This window comes from Podarcis filfolensis, assembly GCF_964270895.1.
Source record: "Podarcis filfolensis genome assembly, chromosome: 10".
NCBI lineage: Eukaryota > Metazoa > Chordata > Lepidosauria > Squamata > Lacertidae > Podarcis > Podarcis filfolensis.
The window spans coordinates 44868356-44893676 of record NC_139612.1 but is presented as its reverse complement, the minus strand read 5'-3'; the positions used below and the strand labels follow the sequence as shown (position 1 = coordinate 44893676).

At 39.8% G+C, this 25321-nt stretch overlaps 1 protein-coding gene across 1 annotated transcript in view; it reads left to right on the top strand.

Annotated features, from left to right (window-relative positions):
- Positions 1 to 25321, top strand: part of EP300 (EP300 lysine acetyltransferase) — a 77443-nt gene that overhangs the window by 46694 nt on the left and 5428 nt on the right. Inside the window, exons 12-29 of the mRNA XM_083573692.1 lie at positions 820 to 929; positions 1389 to 1541; positions 2003 to 2470; positions 2945 to 3136; positions 5384 to 5540; positions 5933 to 6051; positions 6346 to 6585; positions 7334 to 7422; positions 9910 to 9990; positions 14365 to 14421; positions 15111 to 15188; positions 16019 to 16086; positions 17508 to 17658; positions 18613 to 18759; positions 20976 to 21089; positions 23011 to 23176; positions 23610 to 23774; positions 24197 to 24358. Of these exons, the coding sequence (XP_083429818.1) occupies positions 820 to 929; positions 1389 to 1541; positions 2003 to 2470; positions 2945 to 3136; positions 5384 to 5540; positions 5933 to 6051; positions 6346 to 6585; positions 7334 to 7422; positions 9910 to 9990; positions 14365 to 14421; positions 15111 to 15188; positions 16019 to 16086; positions 17508 to 17658; positions 18613 to 18759; positions 20976 to 21089; positions 23011 to 23176; positions 23610 to 23774; positions 24197 to 24358 (2717 nt within the window). The remainder of the gene's footprint in view (positions 1 to 819; positions 930 to 1388; positions 1542 to 2002; positions 2471 to 2944; positions 3137 to 5383; positions 5541 to 5932; positions 6052 to 6345; positions 6586 to 7333; positions 7423 to 9909; positions 9991 to 14364; positions 14422 to 15110; positions 15189 to 16018; positions 16087 to 17507; positions 17659 to 18612; positions 18760 to 20975; positions 21090 to 23010; positions 23177 to 23609; positions 23775 to 24196; positions 24359 to 25321) is intronic.

The following is a 25321-nucleotide window of genomic DNA, read 5'->3' as shown; positions in this document are numbered from 1 at the left end:
ACCTGACAGTGCTTCCACCCTATTCGGCTCCCACTTCGGTGCTGCCACAGCATGCCACCACCATCAGTTATTCACCTTCCTCCAGATATGTTTCCTGCATGGCATGCTTTGGAATGGGTGCTGAGCTAGTGCTTAGCAGCTGCCTGCCAATGTAAATTGCCCCAATGTCAATGCTTGACATTGCCCATCATGCAGTGTCCAACATCATTCTAAAATGTCAAGCCACCACAAGCAGATCAGAGCTGAGCACTGAGTTGGCATAGATTCCAAAGTGCTGGCACATGTTGGGTCAGTATGTCCAGATGTGAGAGGCCGACAGCATCACTGGGCAGGACATGGCAGTGGAATGGCAGGACACAGCAGCAGCAATGTCAGTTGCCAAAATCTTTCCACATACTTTACAGTGTCTCTAAGAGCCACCCTTTTCTTTTTATTGCAACAGGCCATGTCCATATGTAATCATTTTCCCCAAGCTGTGTTTTCTTAATTTTTCTGCATTTCTGGTACATTTTCCTCTCTTGATTTGTTTCAGGATGTCTGTGCTGTAAGTGTCTCTTTCCAGTGCCATGATAAAGTTCCTATTTGCCGTTGCTTCCTGTCTCTATTCATTTTAACTTCAAGCTTCACACTCCCTTGTGTCTCCTTATTCTCTTGCACACAGTCCTGATACTGGTTTGTCCCTGACATCTTCCTCCTTCTTTCTTGCCTATTTAAAAGATTCCCATCCTTCTCTGATTCTTACAAATTTAACTTTTTGTGTGGCATAGTATAAATATTCTGATGAACTCACCAATCTTGTTTAAACATGTAAACTTCCAGGAATGAATCAGTTTGGCCAGATGACCATGCAAATGCAGTCAGTTGGACCCCGGCAAACTCCTCCCCTTCAGCACCCTGGACAGCTAAGCCAGACGGGGACCATGAACCAGGTTGGTTGACTTTGCTTTCCATTGTTGGCTGCTGTGCCCAAACTATATAGGTGATGTTTGACTCAAGTCCTGCTCAGAGTAGACCTGTTGAAATTAAGAGATCTAACTTGGTCATGTTTATTAATTTTGGTGGATCTACCTTGAATACCACCCTATGTATTTAAATGTGTTGGTAGTCCACTCTCTAAATAGGGAGTACTGTTCATATTTTAACCAGTTATGTTAACTAAGTTAGACCTGCAACATGCTTCAAATAATGAATTTTATTGGGCTACTGGGCTGAGAATCCAGAGGCAGTACCATTTAAGTCTCTGGCCATGATAGTCCCTGGCAACTTATCTGATAAGAGGGTATCAATAAATTTGCTATGTTAATGTCTCGAAGTACTATGTCATTCTTAACATTGACTATTAGCTTGATACAATGTTTTATTCATTCATAATAAATACTTTGTTACAGATGGGATTTTCCCCACGTATGCAACAAGGGGTGTCACAACCTTCCAATCAAAGTCAGTTCCTTCAGCAGACCCAATATCCTACATTGTCTCCTGGAATGAATCCAACAAGCACGCCTATGACTCAACCTGGCAATCAGACTCCCACGTCTCAAGTATGTTGAGAGAAGTTCTGTTGGCAGGCTCTTTGGATGTGGATTTGTTTGTGTGCGTGGTAGACCTGGATGAATGATAAAAAGGGAGCAAAATTATTAATTCAAGCCAGTTACTGGCACTACTGATTATCTAGTGAGGACCATCTTTCAGGCAAGCGTACTTAGTACTTATCCTTAAGTTCTCTGTGCACTGCCTTCCATTTTACTCACATTCTCATTGGTTGGCAAGTAGTTCTACAGGAGTGCCACTGAGTGGGAGAAGGAGGAGGATGGGCCAAAGCTCCATCCATTCTCCGATGTGAGCTGCCTGCAAGTCACACCACTCCCTCCACATCCTTTTCTCCTTTGTGTTCCAAACTGAGGGAGCAGGAGCTGATGGAGACTAGATCTGCCCCTGGGACTTTCAGTTGTTGATACCGAACATAGTTTATTCAGATACTGACAATTCTTTTTTTCAACAGGCACAAATGACCAGCTCTTCCTGTCCTGTGACTTCTCCAGTAGTGGCGCCAGGTTCTCAAGGGAGTCATATTCATTGCCCTCCTATTCCACAGTCTACTTTACATCGAAACTCTCCTTCTCCAGTACCAAGTCGTACTCCCACACCTCACCATACACCCCCAGGACTGGTATCCCAGCAGCAGCAGCAGCAGCAGCAACCAGCACCACCACAGGCAACAATTGCGTCTGCTCCTGCCACTGTTCCTCAAGCGATGCCACCTGGACCACCGTCACAAACTATGCACCCCCCACAGAGGCAGACCCCAACACCTCCCCAGGCTCAGCTGACTCCGCAAGTGCAGCCTCCAGTTTCTGTTACCCCTTCTGCAGAGCAGCAGCTGCCACAGCAACCTCTTTCACAACAGAGCACGACTGCATCTGTGCCCACCCCTACAGCAGCACTGCAGCCTCAGCATCCTACAACACCCGTAAGGAAGTTTAAGTTTTCTAGGGCTATTAAGAGTGAAAGTCCAACCTTGGGCAAAATCTTTTTAGGTTGTTATATACAGTATCAAAGGCTAAATGGTTTCTGCTGTCTCAATAGCATGCATTGCATGAAGGTATAGAACAGTATGCTGGACTTTGGAATGCATGCTGTCTTTTGTATAGCAGAGTTTCAAAGAACTAATTCAGCTACAGATGTCTGATAAAAATACGTGTGTGTGATTTCTGGGGAGGAAGGTGCAGAAAGCGGTATAGCTAGACATAATTCCGTGGTAGGCTAGTATTAAGAATTTGGGGTTTTTTTGTGTAGCGCCTCTTGTTATTGAGATGCACGTGGCATAAGTTGCTCGAGATACCATCTAGCTTAGAAGCACAAAATAAAGCAAAGAATACAATTGCTGCAAAACTGTGTAGCACTACTTGACATGTAGCTTTACTGGTTTTGTTGCTTTCTGTAGCTTTCACATCCAGGTGCAAACATTGATGGGCAAGTATCAAACCCACCATCCACCAACAGTGCAGATGTGAACTCTCAACAGGCTGCTCCTGAACAGCAGCAGCAGCAGCCTTTGCCTGAAATTAAAATGGAGATTAAAATGGAAGAGGAGGAGTCAGAACAAACAGATCTTCAAATGGAGGAGAAGCCAGAGGTGAGAGTGTGGCATGCACACTGGATATGCCTAGGAATTCATTCATTTGATCACATCTGGATCTTTTTCTTCCAAGAAGAACAGGAGGGATACGGGAAAGGGGGGCTCCAATATATCCACTCAACCCTATGAAGTAGATTAGGCTGAAAAGAGAGTAAGTGGCTCAACGTCGCCCTGTAAATGTCATGGATTTTAGCCCAGGTCTCCCCAAATTGGTACTTTATCTACTATACCAGTCTGACTTGCTGATTAGGAAAGTCAATGCACTAATTTTTAAAACATTTCAGTTTTGTTTTTTTGATCCAGGTCTCCTGTCTCTGTAGTCTCTGATGCATGATACAAGCGGGGTTAGAAGTTTTCTCTCAAATGATGACCAAGCAGTTTAATTAGTAGCACTTGTGTGGGGAACAGTTTCTGGCCAGCTGGTCAAATTCTGAACCACCCCCATCCTGTGGTCCGTTTTAACAGGTGGGTGGGGTCACCTGATGTCTCATTGACACACACTCTTTTTGGTGCAAAAACTCATTGTGACATCAGAAGACCCAGACTAGAAAAATTGTTTTATGGTTATAGCGCAAGCCACACCTGCAGAGAACAATAATTTATCTGTGGCTTCTTTTCATGCTGGTGGTGAAATATTTGGCTTTCTGGAAGTGCTGATCCCAGTGGCCTTGCTGTAAATTCATCTGCACTATTAATTTGACAGCACTTGTGTGTGTTGTGAAGCACTCTCGGGATACTTTCCCTGCATGTTCTGCCTGGCCTTTGGTTTGGACTCGGTCCGACCCTTATGTTTCCCTCCCCTTATTGTCTTGATTTATCAGCTATTTTAAAATGAGGCTGCATTTAAAATTTTATTTTAACCTGTATTTTAAATTGTTTTTCCCCCCCTCTCTTTTTCCCCTATTATGTTTTTACTGTGGTTTTATTGGTGTTAGCCGCCCTGAGCCCGGCTCTGGCCAGGGAGGGCGGGGTATAAATAATAATAATAATAATAATAATAATTATTATTATTATTATTATTATTATTATTATTATTATTATATGTGGGGAAGTGTGTGTGTCTGTCTGTTTCTCTCTCTCCGCGGCCCCTTCGGCGCTTCTCTCCCGGGCATTGGAGAACAAGAGAAAAGCAGAGAGGAAACAGACAGACAGACAGACACAGACAGAGGACTCAGCGTGGAACTCGGGAAAACCCGGAGCTGGCTGACCGACCCATTCACCAGGGAAGCTGGAGTCGCTCTGTTGGGTTGGGCTTTGGGTGGGCAGGAAGGAGAACTGAGGCTCATTGGCTTCGCAGCATGCAGGCAGCAAGGTCTCCTATTGTGAAGGTGTCTTCAAGGAGCAGCTCGCCTCCACCCCTTCACTTCTTCCAGCCCCGCTTCATGACATTCACTCCTTCTGCGCCTCGCCCACCCTCTCACTGGTTCTCCCTCTTCCCCACCCGGTCTGCGCTGTCCAACACAGGCGAAAGAGCAACCTCCTTCTGAGTTCAAAAAAAGGAGGGGGGAAAGGCAGGGAAATCAGGCTTATGCAAAACCAGGCAGAAGCATCCCGATGTGGCACATTGCAAAGCTGCCCCCTCTCCTGTGTGTGTGTTTTGCTTTGCCCAAGTGTGGCCCAGCGTAGCTCTCCCCTCCCTGGCGTCGGAGGGCAGGCTCCTCCACCCCCACCCTGCTCTGCATCATGGATCTTGAAAACAGCAGCACAGCCCGAGCCTGCTGTTTGTCCTCAAGAGTAAGAGACAGACCTTTCGGTTTATCGATGGCTAGCTGAGCTGTCGCTCCAGGCCAAAATAAAATATAAAAATCCAAACCTGCTTCAGATCCAAACCCACACCATCACAACCCACTGTTTCCATGCTTCCTTACCCAGCGCCCTGTCTGTTTTAAATTGCAGCATGGGGGTGGGGCTGGTTGGCCGGCACACAACTCTCCCTGATGCTGCTGAGGGCAGTGCGCGTCTTAGGGAGCGTTTCCCACCCGCATTGGCATGGGGGGAGTGGCTGTCCCTTTGCCAACCCCTAGCAACGGCCCTGCTAGGGCTATGGTGCACGTGCCATCAGAGAGGGCTCTGAGTGCCCACTCTGGCATGCGTGCCATAGGTTCGCCGCCACTGTAATGGAGTACATACAGTGTCACCCAGCCGCTTTCTTCATTATTATTCTTGAAGGTGTGATCATTTGTTATTATTGTTGTTATTATTATTAATTGCTTTTTGCTCATAAATGTCTTCTTGCTTTTCCAGGTTAAGGTAGAATCCATGTCTGAGGAATGCAAATCTGAATCAACAGAGCAAGAAGAGAAAAAACCAGAAGTGAAGCAAGAAGTGAAGGAAGAGGAGGAAAGACCTAGTACTCCAGGTACTCAGTCTTCACCAGCTTCAGGACAGTCAAAGAGGAAAAGTAAGTTTACTGTTTCTTTTCAGCTACATAGAGAACCTGTGTAGTTTTCTTAAGTTTGAGACTTGATCTTCACATGTTAACATTTTGGTAATAGGACATCCATAGAATGATGTGCCTTATCTAACGAAACACTGGTTAGGAGGCAGGCCTATGAAATTTAACTATTAGCCAAACTTTACATTTACTGTGCACATTAGCTCTTGAGTAAAATATTTTTAATTCCTACTGTTGTTCCGTATCAGATTCCTGTTCTGACTATTGTAAATTAGTCAATGCCTAACACTTCACCATTGGATAATGAGTGGGGAAACTGGAAATGAAGCATTGTCTTGATGTTAATCATATTTCTAATTTTTTTGGTTAATTTTCTGTTATGTGTCTCCTTTCACAAGTTTTCAAGCCAGAAGAGTTGAGGCAGGCACTTATGCCAACTTTGGAGGCACTTTACCGTCAGGACCCAGAGTCCCTTCCCTTCCGACAGCCTGTGGATCCCCAACTACTAGGAATTCCTGTAAGTGTATTGAAAAGAAACATTTCTCTCAATGCGTAACTACTTTTCCAGGGCTTTGGTGTGTAACAACAAAATCCTGTAGCTCCATCTTTTTCCTTTTTCTTTTTTTCAGATTAGTCTCCTTCAGAGCAAAGTTGTCTTCTGTATTGGGCATTTTTAAATTTGTCTGACCGAAAGCAAATGTCTTACCCATTACTTTCTGAGATGGGGTTTCAGGCTTTTGTAGATGAGATAAGCAAAGACATTCCAGGTCTGCATCCAAGGGTTCAGAATTCTTATTTATTTATTTTTCAGGATTACTTTGATATAGTAAAGAACCCCATGGATCTTTCTACAATCAAGAGGAAGCTTGACACAGGACAGTACCAGGAGCCCTGGCAGTATGTCGATGATATTTGGCTCATGTTCAACAATGCCTGGCTTTACAACCGCAAAACATCTAGAGTATATAAGTACTGTTCCAAGCTGGCAGAGGTGTTTGAGCAGGAAATTGATCCAGTTATGCAGAGCCTTGGCTATTGTTGTGGACGAAAGGTAAGGAGAGTCATCTTAAGCTGAATTTCAGGAAATTACCCAAACACTTCAATGTCTAATTTTAAGGATCCCTTAAGTCTGTTTTGAATGCTAATATAGAAATCAAGTATGGTGAACTATTTTAGGATTGTCTTAAATTGTGTTCCGTACTTACTCCAGAGTCTTAATGTGCATCATTAAATACAACATTCAGTTGTTTTCCTACTGCATATAAGCAGATGGTCCTCCAAGGCTAAGAAGTTTATTGTCCCTGGTCTACCCCTACATGTAGTTGTGTACAAAATAGTTTGATGGCAAGGTTTTCTTTGGGGTAAATGGATAAAACTACTGCCTAATAAATGTTATGTTGTACAGGAATCATCATTAGCACCACAACATTTGTAGGTTGTGCTCTGATTCTAGGAGCTTGGGGAGGGGCGGACAGTGTTGATACTGAACTACCACCACTGATACTTCATGAATACTTATTCATGAATAATACTTCATGAATACTTATAAACAAAAACCTGAGGTTTCTGTGCAATCCCAAGTATGGGCTTTCTGCCTCTTCAGGACAGTGTCTGGAACCTTCTAGAGCTTATCTATTAGGAAAATTTGGTGCCCAGCCTGCCCTCTGGAGATAGTGTGCATGCCCTCATTGGGTGGGATCTGTGCTTCTGCTGCTTTTGTAGCAGCTTTTGAAACTTTGCTTTAAAGTGTCTTATTTCTTGGATACCTGTAAGCAACCTGCGTTCCCCTCTCTTTTCAGTTGGAGTTTTCACCACAGACTTTATGTTGCTATGGCAAACAGTTATGCACAATCCCACGAGATGCTACATATTACAGTTACCAAAACAGGTAAGAAAATGCTTGGGTACAGCATTGCACCTGCTGTGAAAAATTATATTAGATATAGGCAGGCATGCACTTATATTTATAGCATACTCAGCAGATTACTTCCCATGCAAGCCAAGTGCCTTGTTGCATCAATTGACTTTTTCTTCCTGTTTCAGAAATTAGGATGTTAATATAAACTCTCCATATGCTTTAGATAAGTTCAAAGCTTTTGCAGTAAAGCCATCATTTTTTCCTCTGTATGAAACAGTGCACAGAAAAGCATGCATGTTTGCATCTTGAGTTCACTGCATTTAACATTCAGTCTTGTCCTAAGGGAGACATATTTCCTGTTTTAGATCACAATTATTTCAACCAAAGCTGTAGTTGTAAAGCTGTGTTTTGTTTGAGCTGCGTGAAAAGCAAGGTCAGAGAGGGGCTGACTTGACTCTGCCATGGCCTCTTACAGCCTCTCACTCTCAGCTAGAATTTCTATGCTAGTAGCACTCCTGTGTGTGTGCTTGGGATCTCTTAACTATTGAGGCATAACTGTCAAGTGTTCCTGAGTATGTACTTTTGTTTAAGAAGCTAAATCTTGCACTGCATCAGACCAAGATTTACCTGGTCCGGCATCATTTATGGGAATTTCAGTAAACCAGCAACTTCTCTGTACTCCACTGGACCTGCAGCCTTCAGTTTGTTCTCAATAGCCCTTTTCTGAAGTGGAAATTAACTGAGGAGTGAACGCTGGAGTTGTTTGATTAAATAAGCATCACCGTGCATCTTAATTTTACCACCTGCACCTGCATGATGATGGCAGTCTTTCTGAAGACTTGCTTTCTGTGATAGCATGGTTCTATGTTCTGCTTTGGGGTCGGAAAACATCTGATAGGAAAAACTGTGTTTGGAGCTCTTCTAAGGGAGGAAGGAAAACTGAGAACACAACTTTTTCACGTTTTTTGTCAGGAGTATTGCTGCAAATCGTGCTTTGGGTGGGTTGCTGAAGTAGACAACTAGTTCTTTAACAAATCTAAAGCTAAGCTTTCATTTATTTCTATAACTTTACAGCTTCATGCCATAAGCCATTTTTATCACAAATGCCAACTTGAGTAAAGAAATCTTCATATGTATACATATGAGCTGGGATCCAAAGAACTGCTGTAGGTGTGTACATGGGCTAGGGCATTGCTACTGGATTTTTTTACCTTTAATCAGCAGACTGTCATGCCATATCACAGCTTTTGAAATTAAGAGGAGTTTCAAAAACAATGTGGAATGGAAGGTTGCAGTCCAAAACATGCAAGGCAAAGCCCCCCCCACCAAGCAGATAACACTAAGTGGTTCTTTGGACACTGGTCTTTTGAATGTCCAAATCAATGTTTGTCATTGTATCAGTGTAATAAATAAACTAACCTGTTATAGATAGGAAACATAGGTGGTGAAGAAGTGATCCGTCCCTTAGCAATTACATTTCCTCTAGTGTTGGTTTTGCTTTGCTTTATAATACTGTCACAGTTTTGTTTTTTGTTTTTGTTTCTTTTTGTTGTATGTTTGCACTCAAATTAACTTGCTTAGCAATGGAAAGGCTGCAGTTTCTGTGCACTCTTGCGGGTAAAAAAACATCTTGAGTAAAGCATTCAACATTAATTTAGATGAAGATGGAATCCTTTTAATATGTCAATTATACATCAATTTGGAGGCATGGAGCATCAGTATGTCACATATTAAGAACATACATATGCACGGCTGATTGTCAGATGCCTTAAAGCACCTGTCATTTTGGCAGATCATGAACAATTGCATAGAAATTGTTTTGGGGGTGGTTACTGCTGCTTTAAACAGATGTTGCAAACAAAAAATGCTTTGAGGGGAAGGACTGGCCTGTCAACATTTGAGCATTCTCAAGATGGATTGTTTTCACCCCTTTCCAGCCCTCTCCTGGCAGATGTTCTTGTGAAAAGAGTTGCTACCCTGATGCAGATGTCAGAGCAGCAATTGCTCTTACCCTTTCTTCATTTTGATTCTCTGCTTTATTGTAGCATTGATTATTGAAATGAGGAGGGCATGGGCATACTAAAATGGAATACTCTTTTTATTTGCTATAATTTGCTGCTTGTGATCCCATTTGAGAGATTTAATGCTAATCTGTGCTTTGCCTTGGCTTTCTGCTTTGTGTTGTCCTGTCTTGCTTCTGTGTTTTTGTTTTTCGTCCTGCAAATCCCTATTTCTTTGTTCGTGTGTGTGTGTTGTTTTTTTATTTCTCCTTCATGCTTGTCGTTGTCTGCACTTGGCTTTGATTGCAAAAAAACCAACCCAAACAAAAAAACAAAACCAAACACAAACTCTGGGTCCCATAAATCTTCATCATTGAATGTCCCTGTCGCCGTTGATGACCTGCTCTCTGCTCCCGCCCCCCTCCTTGGCCTGCTGTGATTGGTGGCTCCGTTGCTTGGCTTGGGCTGTGTTGTGTGGACGGAACAGTTCACCCAAATATGGCCTTCTTGCCGACAGGTATCATTTCTGTGAGAAGTGCTTCAATGAAATCCAAGGAGAGAGCGTTTCTTTGGGGGACGACCCATCACAGCCTCAAACGTGAGTAGCTATCTCCTTTCTAATTATTTTTAAATTTCTTACAACATTTATCATAGCATTAGTCAATCTCATACTCTAAATACTATTAAACAATTTACATCAAATTTATGGTAAAATTCCTTATTTAATGCTGAGGCCTTGTGCAATTATGGGAGGAACAGAGGACAGGAATATTATTTGAAAACAAGACAAACCTTATGTTTCAGAATGAGCTTTAGCTTTTAAAACACATTCATATTTTGGTGAGAATATGAAAAACCACTTTTGAAAAGTAGAAGCATTCTTCCAGTTTATATGCTAGATTTAATAAAGACCTAATGTTTAAGAATTCCAGTCCCACCTGAGCCTGCAAATTTTTTTGTTGCTTCTGCTTGTAGAAAAGAGACTTCACAGCTTGCTTTAACTTTTAACTATTTTGTGCATGTGCATACACACACATACACACCATGACTACCTTTAACCTGTTGAGCAGGAGATCCAGTAAGGAATTGTTCAGGCAGGTACCTAACTGAAAGCAGGCCTAAATTTGAAAACACGGGTGACAGATTTTCCTGCTCAAAATAGGGTTATGTTGGAGCAGAGTGTTCATAGGAATTGTTTGCTGGAGGTTGCAACCATGTTCTGACACTTAGAATATTTATGTGCCTTTACATATTGGCCATATTTGAACGCCACATCCTCTTCTCCTTAGGCACAGCTGCAAGGATGAGATGAGAACTGCATGTTGTCCGAACCCTAAACTGTGACTAACCTTAACTATGGCTTGCAACAACTCAACTTCAAACCATGTGTTATGAAGCATGCTTGTTTCAAACAACCCATAGTTAATGCTAGCCACAGTTTGTTAAGTTCAGATGACATGATGTTGCTGTTAATCTAAACCAGAAGTGGAACCATTGGAACTGTCAGGAGGGGAGTGCACAAGCTCAAGGCTTGTGGCTCACTCTTGTCATGCTGATGTGTGACTTGTCGTGAAATCTGGACTGGGTCAGTGTGTAAGGCTCCCTTGCTTCAACTTCAATATTTGTAATGTTGTTCTGATAGTTCCATAATATGTGAAATAGATTACTTAATTGCAGTAAGTGGGGGTCCTTTGCCTGATGGATTCTGGTTATATGTGAAAATATATAAACAGGGAAGGTTTGGGAAGCAGGAAAGAGCCTAATGCCAAGGATTAAACAAGAAGCGCTTGGAAGGAGACTTAGCTAAAAACTTAGTCTTCAGTCTTGTCCACCACTAATTTAACCTACAGGAGAAAATATGTAGTAGATTTTTGGAGAAGAAGTGCCTAAAATGCTTTTAAATACATTTTTAATGCTAAAATACACTGGATCTCAAGAGATATAATTTTTAGTCTGGTTGGATACTGAGGCAGCAAATGTCTTCCAGAAAAGGAAAGTTTCCTACCCTTCAAAAGGTGAAAGGGAGCTAGCCAGGAAAAGCTTCTCTAGGCAACAATTTCATAACTGGAAGATCACCACCAAGAACATCCTAGATGTCCAGATTTTTTCCCCAGTCCAAGAGCACTCTTTGAAATCTGAGAAACTGTTATAGGCACTACAAAATATCCTTTCATATCCAGGCCAAGTTCAAGGCGTTACTATTGATATATTAATACAAAGCCCTCAACAGCTTGGGATCCATTTACTTTTGAGATCACCTTACCTCATTATATGCACATTTGATGTTTGAACATTTTAAAGTACCTGTTTTAACTTTTTTGTTGACATTACATTAACATTATGTCTTGTAAACCACTTAGAGATTTATTAGAATCAAGCAGTATATAAACTTTGTTAAATAAACATCACAGAAGGTTAACAGGTAATGCTTAGATACACACACACTAAAGCAGGCAAAATATCTCTCCCCCACAAATAGTAATAATACAAAAATACAAACAATTGCTACTCCCCTGTCCTTCCCCAAACTTGACATTTATTCATTTTGTATACTGCCCTTCATCCACAGATCTCAGGGCAGTTAGTTCACAACATTAAATTACAATATAAAAACCACAAAATACATAGTAAAAAAGAACAACAACTTATAATGAAGGGATTTGAGAAGTGGGGTCCCTAAGAATTTGGGTTAGTACTGGTGCTTTTTAACTTGTTCATAAATCACTTGAAATTAAGCACGAGCAGTGTATTAGCCAGTTTTACTGATGATACTGAATTGTTAAGGTGGTAAAACCAAAAGAGTATTGTGAGGAGCTCCAAAAGAATCCAAACTGGATGAATGGGCATTAAAATAGCAAATGCTGTTCAGTGTAAGCAAGTATGAAGTAATGTGCAACGGGGCAAAGCATCCTAACTTCACATATATGCTTATAGAGTCTGACCTGATGGTTACTCATCAGGAGTGAAATCTTGAAATCATTGGTAGCACAGTGAAAATGTTGACCTATTGTGTGGCAGCTGTGCAAAAGGCAAATTCCATGTTTGGAATCTTTGGTAAAGAGACTGGGGAAAACTCTAAATATCACAATGTGATTATACATATTTGTAGAGTGACCACAACTCCCCATTAAAAAGGGGGGCAGAGGGTCTTGGCTTGTACCAAGGTGGGTGCCTGGGGGCAATGTGATACTTGCAGGTGTCACACTGGGGACCCCAGCCTATATCTTACAGCTGCTGTCCATACCTCTTTGAGAGGATACAGTAATAACACCACCTCCCAAAATTTCAGTTCCATATGGGGTACCTATGATATTCCTTCATGTTATGAGGGCCCAGATCAGGTAAGGCCTTAAAAGCTGAAACCAGAAATTTGAGTTTGTGGTTGGAAGCAAACCAGTAATCGATCCTATTAAGTGTAGCATAATTCTTATGGCCAGCAAAAGTCTGCTACATTCTGGATCAACTTCTGAAAAAAATTCTAAAGCAGCTTTATAGACAGCACACTGCAGTAGTTCAGTGGTAGAAGTTACAAAAGCACGTGCTACAACAGTTATTAACAATAATTTCCTAACCTAATTTAATTAGTTTGATATTGTTCTAAAAGGGTGCTTTTCAACAAAGCCTCCTTGGAATAGCTTACCATAGTAGAAAAGAATGAAATAGCTAGCAACATTGCGATAAACAAAATCATGTATCTGATAAAGTAAGCTCTAGTCCGTGAAAGCACATGCCATAATAAAATGTGTTGGTCTTTAAGATGCCACAAGACCCTGTTAATTTTGCTGTAACAGACTAACATGGCTACTACCTGTCTGGTAACAATAAACTCAAGTAAGCAGCAAGGGGGAGAAATATGACAGTCACTAAAATAATAGATCAGATTGCTGCAGCAATTCAATTAAAAGCCTTGGTAAAAAGGAAATTGAGCTGAATCAAGGTAGAAGTAACTGCCATATTTATGTCTAGAGAGACTATTCAAAGACAAAGCACCATAGATGCTCTCACTAAAAGAGGGCACCTGGAAAAGGGTGTTGGAAGGTGGACTGGTGCATATAAGAAAAGATGGTCCTTCTTAAGTACTCTAGTGTCAAGCTGTTCAGGGCTTTAAAGGTATAAAAATGACTCTTTGCATTGAACTTGGAAATATTGGGTAACTTTGTAGAACTATTAAATACTGCAGAGGTGCTGAAACTAGTGTGTCCTGCTTAACAGTTTATTGGTTGTGTTTGGAACCAGATGAAGTTTCTGAACCAATTTTAAAGGCAACCCCATATACAACATATAACAGTAGTCAAGCTCTGAAATTTCCAGAGGGTGGAAAACTATGTCTAGGCTATCATAGTAAAAGCAAGTATTACAGTTGAGAGAAGATAAGGAGGTCTCACTAACCCAAAAGCTAGTCATAAGTTGTATATTAATAAATGTCAGTCTTTAAAGATGATGTGTTTTATAAAATGGGGTTTCATGATACGTCAAACTGTAGAATGTGTTTAAATAGTACGTTCTGTACTTCCTAGTAGCCTCTTTGTGCTTGTCTGCTCCCCAATCTGTGATGGAGGGTTGAATTTGGATGGTTAGAAGCTGCATGGTGGCTGCATGGTTCCTGTACCTAGTGAGGAAGAAATTATCTGTAGCTTCTGACAACACTGCTAAGCCCTGTGCCTACCCTAAGACTTTCTGGATTTTTAAGCATTTGCAGAGAGGGAGGAGTGCTTAAGTGTGTGGTCACAGGTTATGAATGGCAACTCTGGTGTCTTATAAGCTTTTAAGTAGCCACTACATTGCCCTAATTATTTGAATTCACCTGTAGTTTTCCTTTCTCTCAAATTTTTTTATTCTTAAGAAGCAGAATGCATATGGAGTCCTATTGGGCTGTGTAGCAGGGTTTCCTGTAGGTGCTAGGAAGATTTATTATTATTATGAGCCGCTACTTATTTTTGTTACAACTGTGATTATCAATTTTTCTCCTCAGCACAATAAATAAAGACCAGTTTTCTAAAAGGAAAAATGATACACTGGACCCTGAACAGTAAGTCATGCTTGAGCAGCTCAAATCACTTGTCATTTTAAAAATGAAATAAAGTTTTTTTCACCATTTATTCATTTATTTATTTTTGCAGGGGGGTGGGAGGGGTGAGTGGAAGGCTTTAGCATTAATCTCTTAGTTTATCACCTGCAATATTGATGATGTGTTGTACCTTAAGAAAGCAAATATTTGCCTGCCTAAGTATAGCCACATAATCTGAGTTTGGGGTAGAAAAGCCTTTGATTACTTTAGTCAATATTACAAATTTATATTGAATATATTTGTTTTGAAGTATAAAAAATTGACTTCACTTTTTCAAAAGCCTCCCAATCCTCTTTGTAAACATTTAACTGTGCTTTGTCATGTACCTAGTTCTGCCTTCAGACTTAGATGTACAGGAATCTTAGTTGCTGTGAATTCTTTTAGTAGTGGAATGCAAGAAAAGAGAAGCTATATAATGCATAACTAAAATCAATGTAGACCATATGGGGAGTAGTGGTTTGCATTTGGGCATAGTACACTAGACTGTTGCTGAGAAAAGATACATGTACAGCAGATCAACAGGTTTGAAATTGTACAGTTCTGAATATTTTGTACTTGGGCTACATAATCTTCAGTTCCAACACATTTTTTCTAAATCAGTTATCTTCAACAACTTCCTGTGTTGCTTATACTTTGATTCTCTCTTCCAGGTTTGTTGAATGTATAGAATGTGGAAGAAAAATGCATCAGATTTGTGTGCTTCACAATGAGACAATCTGGCCATCTGGGTGGGTTGCTTCCCGCTTTTTCTTTCCTTTTTTCTTACAAAGATGGTAATTTGTTGATGATGTGCTTTTTGTGTACAATTAAAAAAAATGACAGAATGACTACAGTTCTATCTGGAAAGAGTGCTGGTGGTCTAATTTAAAACAGCAACCATGCCAGCTTAAAATTGTTTTTCTAAAACGCTTGGCATTAAGTCACTATTTTCAAGTCAGTTGATAAACTTGCCCTCTTAATAGACATTTGTTAACGTACTCCTATGTAATATCAATGCTGCCTTTAGAGGGACTTTCTACAACTCAGATCCCAGGAAGCTTGATTTTCTAGTTCCAATAACCTTACTACTGCTGCCACAGATCACAGAATGCACAAAGAGCATCATTTATATGGTCCATGATGCAGTATTTCAGAAGGCAGGCCAACATTCTCCACAGCATCCTCCATTCTGTCCATCCAGTATATTGTCCTAGTTGGGATTTATGCTCTCCTTTGAAGAAAGTGCTGTAGGGAAACGGCTGAAGTGGTAGTATAGTGTACATTAATCACTGGATCAGCTTAAAATTAGTGCTCATCTTAAACCGGAAAAGGGAAGTTAATTGATAAAACATATTTTTGGCAATAAGACCTTTTAGTGATTTCCTAATTTATTGTTGATACATACTAAAACATTGATCAAATCCAATATGCTATCCTTTTTTAAAAAAAGAAATAATGGTTGAAATAAGTACTGGGTATCAGGATGTTAGAAAATAGCAAAGGAATATTTTTGTGGAGATTATTCACCTTTGTGTTAAGAATATATTTTGAATCTCTTTTTTCCCCATTTCTATTTCAGCTTTGTTTGTGATGGTTGCCTAAAGAAAACTGGGCGAACCCGGAGAGAAAATAAATTTTGTGCTCGAAGTAAGTGAAGATATTCCTTGTCTTCCTCAACCCTTTGGTTGCTTTATTTCAAGCATTTTAATCCTGTCTTTCCTTCAAGATGGCTAACAACAACATTAAAAATCAATGCAATAGAGAATTTCAAGTACAACAAAAATAGAATAGCAAGTTAAAATAACAGTCCCAATTGCCCACTTACAACTTTTTAGCAAAATTAAAACTCTAAAGTCCAAGAGCCTTCATAAAAAGAAGCGTTTCCCTTGGCAGGGAGTTGCAGAGGCTGGACACAGAACCTGAGAAGATCTCATGGACCCAACAAAGATGCATTTCAGGGGTCAGAGCATCCACTTGATGCTCACTTACCGATTAGGAAATAAATCTTACTAATTTCAGAAGATCCTATAGCTAAGTGATACATTGAGAACTGTTGTTATTACATGCTGTTTTTTTCACTGAGCCACAGAAATTAACTTGAGGTAGTCTATTGACCAGATCAGTTCAATTTGGGTACTGACAATATTCCTCTATCAGGAACATGATCCTAACGTTACTCCGCCTTTAAGGTGGAATTTTGAATCTTTGGTCATTTTTATAATTAGAAATTAGGCAAGTATAGAAGTCCTTGCCTATCAGTAACCGCCTGGTAACTTGCGCTGACAAAGTGCAATTAGGAGGCCCAGATCGCTGCACATCCTTGAAATATGGAAGACATTAACTTGCAGCCAAACACTTGGAGTTTTCCCCATTATCCTAAAATGGAAACCAAGCCACTATATGAGCCTGATACTTAAAGTCTCAACATCTGTTTGCTTTCCCCCCATAATTAAAGCTTCCTGGATTTATTGGGATCATTGCTTGAGAATTGGGGTGGGGGTGGGGATGTTGTATTGTGCATGCTACTTGATTTCCAGTTTCTTTCCTAATCATTCCCAATACTGTTTGCCTTTTTTCTATGCTGCTGCATGCAGTGTTTTTAGTGAGCTATACACAGATAACTTTTTCCTGAGTAGTCCGTTCAGGAACAATCTTGCTAGTATGGTGGACAGTTTAAGATGCTGGAGATAGATCTTAAAAGAGCTCTAGTGCCCTGCTAGGGACATCATGACAAGCATATGGTCAAAAAGTACTGGAATCATGTTTCTAGATGAATTCCATTTTCTTCATTTAGGCGATATATATGCCTGATGCTATCCTCTTTTCTTGGGGAGAACATTATGCAGATGTTAATTACTAGCTTTATTGAAAACTGTTAGCAGGTTAGTTCAGTTCTACATCATTCAGTTGGTAGATTAATAGGCAGAAGTTTTAGATTAACATCAAGGGCAAAAGCGTGCAAATTTTAATCAGTGGGTCTCAAGGTAAAGCTATACCTATTTATATTAGGCGATTTTGGTGTTGATGTTTACTGTAATAGTATACTGAGAGTTCTTTGTTTTATACAGGGTTACCAGCCACAAGACTTGGTACATTCTTAGAGAACAGAGTGAATGAGTTCCTGAGAAGACAGAATCACCCTGAGTCAGGCGAAGTCATAGTTAGGGTGGTTCATACTTCAGAGAAAACTGTAGAGGTAAAGCCAGGGATGAAAGCAAGGTATGTTTTTCCTCAAGTCTTTGAGTTTCCTTATGAATCCTCTAGTTGCACAGTTACTATGTGTGTTAAAGCAATGCATAATATATCATTTCCGTAATCAAAGAGCACTTGGCAATATCTTTGCCATCAATCGTATCTCACATTTATGAGTTTCAAACTGTTATTTCTATGACTTTCCCATTATAACAGTGTTTTTTTAAGTAAGGTGAATTAATTCAAAAATGTTGATCATAGGGATTAAATAGAGTATTGGCTTTTCATAATTTATAGCTAAAAAATAAAATTTAAGGAGTAAAACATAATATTTCAGTAGGCTGTAGATACCCTGAACTGCTAAGTTTTCATTTGCAGGCTAAGGTGGTCAGATCTCTTCTAATATTAAGATATTTCCTCGCTTCCCCACACTCCCCATGGAATGTCATAATGTGAAGTGTTTTTAATGCTGCTATTATAGTATGAATGATTATAACAATTAGGGCATTCACTGTTGGTTGCATATCTTGTTACTTAGATTTCATACAATGAATTGTAAGGGTGAGGAGAAAAGGTATGTGGGAGATGTTGGGAAAGACTAGGAAATGAAGGGTAGTAAATTAATCACATTAAGGAGACTGAACAGGCATCTCTTATTGTTAAATTCTTATCGGAGATGGCTCTAATTCTCTCCATAGTTACGGGTGTGCTCATTTAGGTTTTGTGTAGTTTATTAATTGGACACGCAGTTATGCTATCAAGACACTTAAAGGTGTTTTCATCATTAAGGTTAAACTACAACAGAACAAGGCAGTTAAAACAAATCCATTATAAAATAAATAGCAGTAGTTACTAATTTTTATTTTGGGTACAATATCTGCATTTTTGAAACTGTACCACATGACTAGAATTTCTGTTACCTTCATTCTGTTGTACTTGTCTTCAAAGATTGCCTTTAAATTATGCCTTTACATTTTGCAGGTTTGTAGATAGTGGAGAGATGGCAGAACAGTTCCCTTATCGAACAAAAGCCCTCTTTGCTTTTGAGGAGATTGATGGTGTTGATTTGTGCTTTTTTGGTATGCATGTTCAGGAGTATGGATCAGATTGCCCTCAACCCAATCAGAGGTAAAGAACTACACTGATGAAGTTTTATTATTTTGATGGTAGTTATGTTTGGATTGTTGCTAGATATGCCATTTTGAAGGTTTAAGAGAGGTTGAATTATTTGCCCCAAAGAAAACTGCAAAATTCGTTGTAAATGTCTAGTTACCCTCTACTCCTTTTCTATCTCTGACTTTCCTTTCTGATGGTTGATGGTTTTGATGGTTCATAGAAGCAGCTGGAGTGTTTTTATCTTCAGGGTTTTATGGTTTTTGGATAGCTTTGCTAGCAAAGCCAAAAATTGTGGTTGCCAGGTTTGCTCTTCCCACCCTGTCCCATCCCCTCGTGGCTTGATGGAGGCAATCGCCTCCACTCAGCAACAAAAGAAGTCCCGTGGGAAAGGCAGGCCAGGACCATTCTGGCTTCACCAGTGCTTAACAAAGGAGCTCAAAGTAATGGCCAAAGACTGCCCCCCTTCTATGGGGGAGAGGGAATGTCACCATTGAGCAGCCACTGAAGAAGCCCTCAAAGCAGATCGGTGTTGGTTTTGAGCCTGTATGTTCAAAGTGGGGGCTTGGAGCAATGAAGATGCTAACCAACCCACACCTTCTTCCTAACCTTAGAACTGGGGAGAGGGCAGGGATCATCAAAATGCTTCCAGGGGACAATCTCCACCCATCTTTGGAGCATCAGAGTTGGGCAGAAGACTCCCCATGGCACTCCCCATGGCAAGCATAATTGTTGAAGCTTGTTTATCTTTTATATGTAATAATAGTAGTAGTAGTAGTAGTAGTAGTAATAATAATAATAATAATAATAATAATAATGATGATGATGTTTTCCCCTTAAATTCAGTATTTTCTACAGAATTAAATGAATAAGCTCATCTGCTCATATTGGTCTTCTACTTGGGGATGGATTGTTAAACTATTGCAATAATTGTTGGGAGATGTATCCTGAGACTATTGTGCTAGCCACATAATGTGCCCATATCTCTTGAATGGGGGAAAGTAGCCTATGAGTGACCTATTTATAGAGGTCAAGTAATGCCTAAAGTTTTAATGCAAGCTAAGTACTCAGTATTTGAGAGGTGTTAATACTACTTAGAAGTGGCACCATGTAAACCAGTACCACATTTTTTTCTCCTGACCTTATTTCTATTTATTATGCTGCATTGTTAATGAGACTATATATGTTTGTTACTGTAACAGACTCGCCTTACAAAACACTTGAGAACATCCAACGTCTGAGGCTTGCATGCCAGAGAGAGATCTAGCCCAACAAGTTTGCAGGACTAGTTTAAATATCAACTGTGACTTGATACTATAAGTACAAACCTTCAAGGAGCTTTTGGCTTGCATGTGCACTTTTTGCCCTCCATTGCACAGGACAGTTCCCTTTCTGGTCTGAGGCAAGTCAGAGTTAGTTGTTTTGTCTGAACTGTCAAACTATAGTTAGTACTTCACCTGCGAGCCAGTGTTGGAAACAAAAGTTTGATCCCGTTTTCTGGCCAAAGACAAATCCTAGTTTTCCAGTTCACATAAAATCACAGCATGCAAGCCTAAAGCTTCTTGAAGGTTCATTCTAGTAGCACCAAACCAAGGTTTGACATTGTGACTGAACCTTCCTGACCTTAATTTCTTCCAGAGATGAGTGCTGTAAAATAAAATATAAAACAAGGGCCCCCAACCTTTGGAGTTTTAAGGCCGCCTTTGGAAATCTAAAACTGTCATGGGCACCCCAAGATATCAGTTTCAGAGAAGAAGAAAATAGTGATGCTCAGAATACCCCCCCCAACAGACAAAACACCTATACATCTCTGATAACAAATATCAGATTAAAAAAGCAGTTAACATACCCTCTAAAATAGGCAACCTTCCCCAGAACAAATACAAGATAAGCAAGCCCCCCAAAAGCTCATTTAAAGAAATATTAGAACTGAAGGGCAAGGGATATTGGTGGCCACTAAGGGGGTGTTTGAGGACACCATGGTGTATAGAATATTACATGGCAAATAGAGAAAAAGTTTGGGCAGGGAAATGGCAATATAATTGAGATAGCTATGTAAAGAAAAAAATGTGAAGGAAGACGAATTACTCAAGTGTTGAAAGTACCTTAATTCAAACACCAACAGACATTTTTTCCTTGATAATGGGGGGGGGGGAAAGGAATGGTGAGGTATTTGAATAATGTTTCTGATTATGGCCTGGATTTATGAATGTTCTCTGTTCTTTATCTAGGAGAGTATACATATCATACCTTGACAGTGTTCACTTCTTCCGCCCCAAATGCCTGAGGACTGCTGTATATCATGAAATCCTAATAGGATACCTCGAATACGTTAAAAAGTTGGGGTAAGCTTTCTGTTCTTCTGCAATAAACTCCATAGTATCCCAAATGATTGAAAATGATAGATCTTCAGAAGTAAATTTGTGGGTATAGATGTGCCCACAATTAGTAATTAACCTTAATGAGGGAGAGTATACAGTTAGGTTGCTTGTGGCAACCGTACAGTACATTTTGAGTCCCTTCAATGTATGGGCAGAAGTCAGTATATAGAGAAGTTCCAGCTTGACAAGTCTGATCTGGGTGTTTTTAAAGGAGAACAATTCCTGCAATGCTGACTTACAAAAATAAAGATAGTCTTAAATGTTGTTGTCTTTTATTGTATTGATCAGTGATGTGACAGTCTCTTGTAATTGCTGTCAAATAACCCACCTATGGTGTAAAACTTTTTTTCCGTCTCTACCTTTTCCCTGAATTATTTTCTTTAATGTCTCTTTTTTAAAGTTTGTATATCTGAGGGCAGAGCCTTTGTCTCATTTTATGTAGTGATAGTCACCAGCACTGAGTAGAAATTTTGATGCAGGAGATAATTTGTCTGGGGGAGGGGGAGAGAAAAGAAACCAGGGCGGATTGATTGAAAATAAATAAAACCAGCATGATGTGAGAGGTCTCATTTAACTAGATTAACCTGAATTAATTTAACCAAATTGTAGACAAAACTAAGTAAATAACAAAGTGAAATAAGCGAGAGGAAGTGGAGTGGATTTGAAGAAAATGTAGAATAATTAGTGATATGCTTATAAAAAGAGGTCCCACAAATATCCCTGTTGTTGTGAAAAAGGTGTCTGATTATACAAATTTTGAAATCTAAGCAAAGGGACAGTTTAAGATCTGTATCAATGGGGTTTCGTTGTTTCTCTCTGGTTTTTTTAAAATCATCGTTGCTACATAATTCTTGCCTGGGTAAAGTAACCCTTTTCTCTACTTAAATGTTCTTTGCTATCAAATGAAGCAGATAAAGTTGGCTACCCAAAATAAACTGTCACAGATATATAAGCTGCTGACCGCCACATATTGGTTGTTGAGAAGATAAGCTGTAGAAGACTGAGTAAAGGGTGCATTCTGCCATTAAATTGTAACTATAATGGTAGAAATGGGCTCACAAGCAAAAGCTAAAGTAGAAATTGGCTGATAAAGCAGCAGGAAATATTGGTCAAGTTGCTTCAAGGGGAAGAAGCATAGGCGGTAGATTCTGAACAACTTGACTTCAGGACCTAGCATTTCCTTGAGCACCCCAGAATCTCCTCCCATGTGGGGGAGTCGTAAGTGTTGAAAAGGAGTGGTGGTGGCAGTGATTATCAGATAGTTCAGGTGCAGCTGGTCTGCCTTACAAGGCTGTTGTGCAGCAGTTGCACAAGGAATTATAGATAAATGGAAGGGATAAAGAACTACCCAGCATCTGGTTGGGGAGGGTATATAGGGCAAAATAGTTTAGAAAGAATGGTGAGCATTCTAAATCTGACCTATTTATCCATCCCCAAAGAAAAGGAGCCTAAATTCAATAAGACAATATTAATAAAACCATTAAAAACTCAGATTTCTCCCAGTTTTGCAAGTATTATTGAGCATAGCCTGTAACTGTTTTCAAACAGAGATTGGGTGGGTAGAGTTGGACAATAAGCTCTTTCCATTGGCTACTGCATCAGGCTTCTCAATCCCTTAGAATAGTTTAAAGGTATATGAATCAGTTCTGTTTCTGAAGGGAAGCAGTTTTGGGTATGACCAGTTAACCTGGATGGGGAGGTCATCTGCATCATTTATACATTGCTCCTTGGATGCAATATTTCTAGGCTGACCTTGGCTCTGCTTGGATGTTGTAAAAGAAACTCTTGCTCCTGAAAAAATGGATAAATGAAGTGGGCAACAGGGTGAAACACTATAATGAATAACAGAACTAATGGTATTGACTTTTCCTTTAATTCCTATTAGGTATACAACGGGACATATATGGGCCTGCCCACCTAGTGAAGGTGATGATTATATTTTCCATTGCCATCCTCCTGACCAAAAGATACCCAAACCCAAACGACTGCAAGAGTGGTACAAAAAGATGCTGGATAAATCTGTGTCAGAGCGCATAGTGCATGATTACAAGGTTGGTTGTGAATTAGTTTAAATATCACCTTTAGTTCTTGCACCTTATGTATACTGGAACAGGAATTTATTTTGAGAAAAATGTCGAAATATTTTTGAGAATATTGCTTAGCTAACAGTACTTAAAAGGTAATGTCCGAGAAGCATTTGGATCTTATGAAGCATTTCAAATTTGGTGGATAGAAAAAAACTTGCACCGTAAACAACAGCACTATTTTTTAAAAATAAGCCTAGAAGAAAAACAACTTTGAAGAATTAAAGTGTCCCTGAGTGGTTGGGGCAACCTAGTCAGATGGGCAGGGTACGAATTATTATTATTATTATTACTATTATTATTAATGTTCAAGAGAGACTAGGAGGCCTTCTGCATGAGAATTTCTGCTTTTGCTCCTGTCATCAATGTGATGTGTACTGAGAAACATTTTGTGTTGCAGGATATTTTTAAGCAGGCAACAGAAGACCGTCTGACAAGTGCAAAAGAGCTGCCTTACTTTGAAGGGGACTTCTGGCCTAATGTTTTAGAAGAGAGCATTAAGGAGCTAGAGCAAGAGGAAGAGGAGCGAAAGAGAGAAGAGAACACTAGCAATGAGAGCACTGATGTAAGGAAGTCATGTTTTCCCAACAAATGTCATTCATCACTTTATTTCCTAAAATCTACAACTGGCATATTGAACTGGACCCAGGATCCAGGAATCCTCTCTAGAATTATTTATTAATTTCTAATACGTTTGTTGGTGGAAAGGAACAAGGAACCAACCCACAACATTTTGTTTTCATTCAGGAATTACTTCTTAAAATTGCCTGAAGAACATTCTAGCTGCCATAGTTTTTGCCTCTTGTGTGGATAAGATCAAGACATGAATATGTGCCTTACCTGGCTTAAGTTGCCACCTTTGCTTTTGGGACTGATGGATAATTGATGTGTTGTAATGACTTCTTGGTGGTTGCTTGTTTATTCTCCTGGGAACCAAATGTGTCTTGCCATTTTCAAATTAGACTCAATTCTCCATTCACATTGCAGGTCAGCAAAGGAGATAGCAAAAACGCCAAAAAGAAAAATAATAAGAAGACCAGTAAAAATAAGAGCAGCTTGAGTCGTGGTAATAAAAAGAAACCTGGAATGCCTAATGTCTCCAATGACCTTTCCCAGAAACTGTATGCCACTATGGAAAAGCATAAGGAGGTAAGAACAATATTTAAAGTATCTGAATGGCTGCAGCATCTAAGTGCAAGTGAAATATATCCTTGGACTGTAAAAGTAGGGGGTTTATTACTTCCATGTTGACTGAGGGAACTTCATGACCAAATAATAATCTTCTTTTCATTTGCCACACAAGTTAGACGCATGGTTAATTTAATCCAGTGGTGTGAGGCTTCTGAGGGAATGTATTGAAATGAGCGGCAGACTGCACACATACATGCTCTGTGGAACATTGTGGAAATTAGTTGCATACATGTTTCTATTTGTGTTAAAAAGGTTTTTTAAAATCTTATTTCTCCTGGGTATTTAGATAATATACAAAAACAAAATCTTTTCTTATCTAATAAACCTATATAGCTATTTTAAGGTCTGTATTGTAAATTGGAAAGTTGAGTTTTTTTGCCAAATTCTAAGGCACAATGAAGCATAAGGCATACTGTAAACCTATGAGCATGTTATCAAACACATGTGAGAGTAAGGGAAAACTGTGAAAGAAAACAAGTGCTTTTTTCTAGAAAAATAGGTACCAGTACTCACCATGAAGTTGTTATAGTAAGTGCCACACTTTTTAACAACAACAATAGAGGTGCTGGTACTGCATACCCTTGAGGACCCCCTGGAAAAAAAACACTGAAGAAAATGCTCAATAGGGGCATGCAATCAGGCTGAGGTTGCATTGTGGCCAAGTGATTTTGGGTTGACTTTGTTGTGGTAAATGAAGTTAAACATACAGATTGGAGCGTTATAAACCAAATAATCTGAATTTGATTTGTATAACACAAAGTATTATAACTAGGTGTTTTACTATTTCAGGTATCTTTTAGGGCAGGGGTGGGAAACATTCTAGCGCAGAGAGCCAAATTGTTATCTCTCCAACCCCTTGTAGGCCAAATTTGACAGCTAGTTGTCCCCTAACTTCTTACTCTCGATGCTGCTGGGCCTGGC